General features: G+C 45.0%; 3 protein-coding genes across 3 annotated transcripts; 1 reads left to right on the top strand and 2 right to left on the bottom strand.

The window, feature by feature from the left end:
• Positions 1-2,137: 2,137 nt before the first annotated feature.
• On the bottom strand, positions 2,138-2,661 carry N7518_005865 (uncharacterized protein; the record flags this gene model as incomplete). The annotated part of the gene is made up of 2 exons (XM_057186792.1): positions 2,138-2,306; positions 2,363-2,661. Coding segments are annotated over 2 exons (468 nt in total), but the record flags the coding sequence as incomplete, so codon positions are not given.
• Positions 2,662-3,914: 1,253 nt separating this feature from the next.
• Positions 3,915-4,538, top strand: N7518_005864 (uncharacterized protein; the record flags this gene model as incomplete). Its single annotated transcript, XM_057186791.1, has 1 exon — positions 3,915-4,538. The coding sequence occupies one exon, from the start codon at positions 3,915-3,917 to the stop codon at positions 4,536-4,538; it is 624 nt and encodes a 207-aa protein (XP_057038494.1).
• A 993-nt stretch (positions 4,539-5,531) lies between these two features.
• Positions 5,532-6,118, bottom strand: N7518_005863 (uncharacterized protein; the record flags this gene model as incomplete). The annotated part of the gene is made up of 2 exons (XM_057186790.1): positions 5,532-5,793; positions 5,880-6,118. 2 exons carry the CDS (start codon positions 6,116-6,118, stop codon positions 5,532-5,534), a joined length of 501 nt encoding a protein of 166 aa, XP_057038493.1.
• Between the last annotated feature and the right edge of the window lie 1,427 nt (positions 6,119-7,545).

Here is a 7,545-nt window from a genome sequence, read left to right as displayed (position 1 = left end):
CGAGGCGACCTTTTTTTTTACCACCACAGCAAACGGTCTTGAGAGTCTCCTTTAAATGGGTACACGCTGTAACCTCTTCCCGACGAGAAGTCTCCTTCAGAGACACTCCTGCGGAGACTCTGTCGTTCAAGGCCGTTTCTTTTCATTCCTCCTCTTTAAGGTCAAATCATTGCAATAGTCGAAAGTGGATGGTTGGTTGAAGTGGTTGGTTGAAGATTGATTGAAGTAGATGGTTGAAGTGGATGGTTGGTTGACGGTTGATGCTTGAAGTGCTTGGATGTTTTTTTTTTTTGTTTTCTTGTTATGTTTTGTGTTTTGTGTTTGCTGTCCTGGAACCATAACTCGTCACGGCAAGGCTGGATGTGGTCGAATGGATATGGTTGATACCGCATGCTTGGTCCAGTCAGCCTCATTTCAACCAATTTGTAGAGTATGATGAGAGCACATGAAATAGATCATTGAAAATAGACGAGAATAGATCTCATAAAGTGGAAGACGGAAGGCAAATGTGGTAGGGTTGTCTGAAGTGTGAATGTAAGTATATGAAAGCAACAGAAAAGAGACATCGAGAACATACAAGTCATGTGGTGGATTATAAACATAGTTACCAGGCATGTTGAAGTGATTATGTTCTGATGTGGTTGAGTCCTCTAAAGGATGAATGAATGTAGGTAAGTAAGGAAAGAAAAAGCAATAGCAATAACATACAAGTCATGTGATGGATGATAAGCATGACAGGTGCTAGACATGCTGAAGTGATTGTGCGCAAGTGATTATGTTGTGATGTGGTAGAGTTGTCTGAAGGATGAATGGAAGTAAGCAAGGAAAGAAAGAAAGGAGTCAGAAGTAGATAACACAACTTACCAGTCATGTGATGAAGGCGAACATGATGAAGGCCAATGTGCACATGGCATGGGGAGAGTAGGCTTTATCTCATCGGTTGTGGATGTAGAAAGATGGAAGAAGTGATGAGGCTCAAGCTGATGATGGAAGACCTGATGGAAGATATAAAGTGGATGAAATATTTGATAAAATATGCTTTGTGGATGGTATGAGGCATTAGGAGATGAAGAAGGAATAAAGAAAAAGGAGACAGGATGGGGAGGGGGGGGAGGGTATTGTACCTACCACTTACCTACCCAGGTAGGAACCTGCGGTGTCCTTCAGGTCACCCCCCATTTCTCAAATTCCCCTCTTCAACTATCTACCCTGGAAGCCCAACCCACTTCTCATGATTATTGAGGCAGTAGTGTAGGCCTAGATAGTCTCTAGAGTCATTAAGAGAGGGTGCGACAGTGTATACACCCTGCATGCTTAAGCCACTGGATAATATTATTGCGACTCTCACGCATCGACCCAGACGCTTCCATTGTATCTCATCTCTGATTCTGTCCAGCTATGTCTTATATAAATGCACCATGCTGTCGACTGAAGATGCAGGTCGTCGAGCACTTATAGATCATCAAGGTTACACGCTAAGCTATGTTTGGTATGGCGTGCGTATATGCACGGCCCTTGTGTCATGCTTGGCATTTGATGTCTAGCTATTGAAGAGGGGTCCCTGCAACGGAGGCAGGGGCACCGATAGCCATGCCTGCAAAACAGGTGTAAAAGCAGAGTCGTTACTGAGAGTAGTAGGGTGCTAGAGAAGAGAAGACTATGGGGTGACTACTGAGAAGAGAAGTGGAAAGCAGTCTAAGCCTGCCTCTGGGGTGCTTTTATAATTATCACATAGCCGCTGAGTCATTCTGTACTGGAAACCCCAGGGCCTAGTTAACTAATCGCGCGATAGGCAGTCTGGCCTAGCAGACAAGACGAGAGCGACACAACAAGACCACCATCTAGGACGGTCAGCTGATCACATAGACCACAGTATAAATTCTTGCCTCCTATTGCACCAACATCTTGCAACTCATTTTTCATTTCGTGGGTGATGAGGTGATGATCAGACTAGGCTACCTTCTCTCCAGAATTCTACTTAACAGCAAGGCCCCGAGATTTTCTCCCTGCCTACAATTAAAGGCTAAGGCCACAAACTGAGGATCCTGACTTTCCCCACTGCACTAACTAACTAAAGTTAAAGTGGATCTAAAAAGCAATACATATTAACTAATGAGAGAGTTTTGTCCCGGCATACTTAGTCGGCCATAGCCGGGAAGGTGTTAGCTATCTGGATTCCCTCATCTGCAGTTTGTGAGCCTTCGCGTTGACATTGAAGCAACCCTCCTTTCTGTTCTAGGCAGTAGGTTCTTTGCCACTGACCGTGAACACCCTGCATCATTTTCCGCAAGTTCTGCGACCGATACCTATATGGGAATCAGTACTAGCTCTTCTTTCTCCACAGATCCTTTGATAAACTCACCAGTATATCTCATTAAGTGAAAACCGTGCTCCGGTGAGACGACACTGGTCAAACCAAGATCGGTCTGCAGGCCATTCACAGCTTCCCAAATCTCGAACCACCCAGAAAACAGCCTGATTCATCATGTCTTCAGGCGAATTATATTTTGTAATCAAAGTCTGACAAATGGGACAGACTTTTGGGACCAGCTCCCCTGGGACAAGAGACATAAGATACTGATGAGGTCTTGAAGTAGCCAAAATGTGGTACTTGTGAGGATCTTTTGCGGTAAGTTTCCCTGGGACGAGAGATAGGAGATCCTGATGAGAACAAGCAAAGGTCGGCTCAGCTGTGAGATGGGCGGAGGAGGAGGAGAAGCTTATAGTATGCCAAGCCGCTACACATAACTTGCCAGTTTTATTAATATATAAAACGAGAGCAACTCGGACATCGTAGCCAGATCTGCTAAATATACAGATGTGGCCGAGGCTAGGGGTTTCTCCATTGTCATAGTCATACTCGAATGGGCCATATTTGGTTTCGGCTGGCGTTGTGCTTGATTTGAGGATCTTGACAAGCTGATCTCGACTTCGAATCGTCAGAGAAATACAGGGACATAGGTCAACTATACCAGCATAGTATACGCACGATCTCTCCAGGGCTAATTGTCTCATGAGATATTTTGCAAATTCGTTCCGTGGATGAAGTTTCAAGCACTTTGCACAGTAGGCCCAGCGGCGATTTTCGAGTCGAAGAAGGAGTTGATTTCGCAGCACATACTGACTGTTCACGCACAGTATTGGATTTCTAATAAACAAGAGTCGTGGAAATTCAAGATCTTTGTGCTTCACGATCGTCCCGAATAGGGCGAAGAGCTCTTTGCAGCTGAGAGATAGACAAACTTGATCGACTAGTGAGAGGTGTTGGTAGATCTTCTGTAAGATGCGCTCATTCAAACAAAGTATCGTGGAGTATTTTGGCGCTTTCTTCCAAAACATATGAAGCAGCCCGAGGAGCATCTTTCCACATTGCGACATTTTCGAGCCTCCAAGGCGAAAGATGATGCCGAGCGTGAGGCAGGAGACTGATTTCGGATACATACGCGATGTAAAAATGAGTAGACCGGGAGAGTCTCTGGTCTATGGATTTCTTGTAATATTGAGAACGAAAAGACTCCTACTGTCTGTGATTAAGAATTGTGACTTTGTGACGTATTGATTACAAGCTCCGATTCCAAAACGATATAATTCGGCGTCGCTAGGTTTGGACCCAATGCCAGTTTTGTCTGGTAAACGCGCAAAATAAGTTTACCGATCACGCCCTGGTTGAGCATGATCAACGATTGATTGCTAAAGGTGAGAGGGGCTCGGATTAGTCCCAAGGTTTGGGAGGGAAGCTACCTTAGGTAGAGATCCATTCCTTATTAGGCAGCGGCAAGGAGTATACGTATCAAGGATGCCCAGGTAGATATATCTTTCTACTATTTCAAACCTCGATCCCAAATTATATTCAATATTCCTTTTCTATCTTATACCAAAGTTTACCACACAAGAATCGTTTCATTGTCTCTAGAATGTCCGAACTACTTGGAAGCCAAGAATTGAAGTCAGTCTCCGACTGTCACCCTTCTCCACAATACCACCTATGCGAGCCGAGCCCAGATGTACTCACCTCTGTCATCGAGAACGAGCGTACTCGCCGGTTAGCACTGCAACAGTGTACGGAGCTAGAGACAGAGCTTGAAAACTTAGCAGAGAATCACCCTATGCACGACGACGATGTCCCGCTAATGATAGACTACCTTGAAAAGTTGTCTCTGTTATTGAAAGAGCAGATGCAGTTGGTTACAACGTTTTCAAATGTTCTAAAAGAACGCATTGAAAACCCCGAAATCTATATCGCTATGGAAAGACTCTCTGACAGTGAGTTCAACCGAGCTTATGCTTCTTTAGAGCAGAATCCCAACCGCCAGATGCGAAGAGAGCTAGCCCAAAACTCTCAGGATCGCGATGACTACTTTTGCTCTTCTGGACCGTTACTTGAGTCCTCAAAGGTGAATAATATGAATGACAAACTTGGCCAAAGCCCTCCATCCTATGATATGGCGGCTAGTGTTCGGAAAGCGAGTGATGGTGCTATCGCAAAATCGCCTCGGAGTTTTGGGAAGAAATTTTGGAAATATTTAGCTCGACTTTAATGGTCAGGAGAAATTGGGTCTCACTAGAAGTGATCGTCATTGGATGAGATTACTGAAAATTGCTGTTTATCTTGTATTAAAGCGTCGTGAATTATCAATATGAATGGATTTGCTTGATGAAACTCCTAATGCTGTCCAGGTGAAAACACTTCTCTCACCCCGTGTATGAAGCTATATATAAATCAGGGACTAGTGCCCTATATTCTCGAAATTTTACTACCTAGATGCTTGGGTTTCTATAGCAAGATGTAGTTAATCCATTCAATATGTTACTTCTAGTGATTGTCCTTAGATTCTATAGCGGAAATATTTCCCTAAAAGTTCTGAACTATTATGGACGTTACAGTTTAAGAAAAAGATGATTGTTAAATAATGGGAGCCAAAGGTAAGAGACATCTAGGAGACATCTAAGAGAAAACTTTTATATAAAGGAAATTTTAGCACCTGGCCTCTTCAGAGTCTCGTGTTAGATCAATCAGGGTCTACCATAAGATCCAGGTCTGCGAAGGGGTCTACATTGAACAGAAAAATGCATTCCCAAGATGAAACTGCCCGGCGGCAGTATGTATTTAGACATGGTCACCTCCGAAGAGGACCAGCCAAAGAAAAATAAAAATAAAAGCAACAGAAAACAGAAACAACAAAACAACAAAAAGTAGAGACAAAAGACTCGTTTTCTTCCTTCATCTCACCTCACTGAGGTCCTCGGAGAGAAGCAAAAACGGCCAAAAAGCCCAGAGGAACGCCACCAAGAACACTTCCTCCTCCCCCCCCCGGTTTGATAAAAAGCTCCGTTTTCATTCATCTCACCTCACTGAGGTTCTCGGAGAGAAGAAAAGGATAAAACAACAGAGGAACGCCGCCAAAACACCTCCTCCTCCTCCACCCCCGGTTTGATAAAAAGCTCCGTTTTCATTCATCTCACCTCACTGAGGTTCTCGGAGAGAAGAAAAGGATAAAACAACAGAGGAACGCCGTCGCCTCGGCATCGCCTCAGCAAACGATCCCAGTCAGCTGGACTCCCAAGCCCTCTTTCATCCCCTCCTTCATCCCGTGTGTAGTATTACGGGCGAGGGTACTTAGGCTGGCCATTTCTCCGGAGCTCAGCCTCTTCTTCTTCTTGGGTGTGGTGGAGGGCGCGCAGGCCTCGGGAGTCTTGGGGGTCACAAGAGGCGGATGGGCCTCGACATCATCCACTGTGTGGATTTCTTCGCTGGTCTGCTTGGGCTGCTCGCCCACACTGATGTCTTTGAGGCTATTTTACGATATATTAGCCTCTGTGCATACATAGGCAAAGACCCGCCAATATAGTTTCCATGAGAATCATGGTTTACCACTTACGGGGTACCCTCAATGTCCACGCTCTTGGAGGCTGGCCTCCTCCAAAAAAAATAACCTGCTCCAGCAAGGCATCCGGCGACAACAATCATGAGGGCCCAAAAGCCCGGTGAAGCCACCAACTGCTGGCCCATGGACCGATTGGTCCCGGAGGCAGAGGGAGATGGGGAGGATTGGGCGGAGGTGGGTGGACGGGGGTCCGGGAACACATTAACAATGATGTTGGTGATATTGCTTGCCATGGCTGCGATGTTGTGAATACAAGTTTACGCTGCTGGGGGAAACACGATATACCCCTCTACGCAACATCGTGCCTGCTTAATCTGTACCAACTACGTCGTAACTACGTCTATAGCTTCCTATTCTACAGAAAGAAAAAACAAAACTTCTGCAGCTGGGAACCCTAAAAGCGTTTGGAGTAGGCGCCGCGAAGATACCCTCAGCAAGTGAGAGTTTTCAAGAAGTAAGATGAGTTAAGAAGTAAACGTTATTAAGAATTGAGAGAAGTCAAATAGTAAGAGTTGTCAACAAGTGAGATAAAAGTAAGAGATTGAAGAAGGCAAGACAGTGAAATGCTCCGCTATGGTCAAAATCGACATGGTGGATTATGATTCTACTACAATTCTACGTTGCCTCGTTTATTCGGACATCGTGAGGCTGTAGTGAGAGAGGAACCACTTCTTAGAGTATGCTCGATACCTTTCTTTTCATAATTCAACCGAGTATTGGGAGTAAAATCATGTCTCTGCAAGTAACTTGAAAATACCTAGGTACTGATGCCCTGTTTGTCCAATGTTGACCATTGTGAAAGAAACTGTCCGGGCATGCAAGCCCGAGTCCTGAGAATCGGCCAGCTTGGTGGTGATATGGTTAGCGCGCAATGGAATGAGGCTGAGGCTGTTGCACTTATGTTTTGAAGTGCATTGACAACGGGCGCATTGCAGGAACTTAATGAGCGGCTGAGTTGGTTACCTGTTGATCAGTGTGCTCGGGCTATTTCAGATATCGCCATGAATGTCGCTAGATCTTCCGATGCCAACATGGTGTACCATTAAGATTTGCTTCCTGCTCTGAGGGATCGATCGGACTTGCTGAGTTCGAGGTTGTATCTCCACAGACACGGAAACGGACAGCACTAAACCAACATAGTCAAGTCTGAACCTAGCTGCATCCCCTTCCGATTACCATAGAAAATGGCATTCGTATTGAAAATCAAGTGCTAAGAGAGCCCTTGCCTAATACGGCTGTAGCGCTGTGCCAGCAGTATCTTAATATGCAAGTAGCCCGTCGCCACGGCAAGAAATCAATGTCCAAAGGAACTTGAGACTAGCTGTAACGCTATTGCTTCTATCTTTTTCTTAGTCTGCGTCTATATAGTTGCGTGATGATTACGCGCGATAGAGACCTAGCTCTACATATGCATAATACACCATATTTACTACTACGGCGGGGGGACAGCGATCGTGTGCATACATGCATTCGGGGATATTTACTCGATTTTCAAGATTATTAGGTCGCAATGAATTTAGCGCAATTTCCATTAGTAAATGAAGCAAAGCAGAATATTCTCATAAAAGAGGCATGCGTAGCCAGTATAATCCGTCGCGAAGACAATCAGGAGGCAGCAAACTCGGAGGATAGGAAGATGAGCAGATAGACTAGAATCACG

The sequence above is a fragment of the Penicillium psychrosexuale genome (assembly GCF_028828465.1).
Source record: "Penicillium psychrosexuale strain IBT 29551 chromosome Unknown utg000004l, whole genome shotgun sequence".
Lineage (NCBI taxonomy): Eukaryota > Fungi > Ascomycota > Eurotiomycetes > Eurotiales > Aspergillaceae > Penicillium > Penicillium psychrosexuale.
The sequence above is the reverse complement of the archived record's forward strand: the minus strand, read 5'-3'. Positions and strand labels throughout refer to the sequence as shown.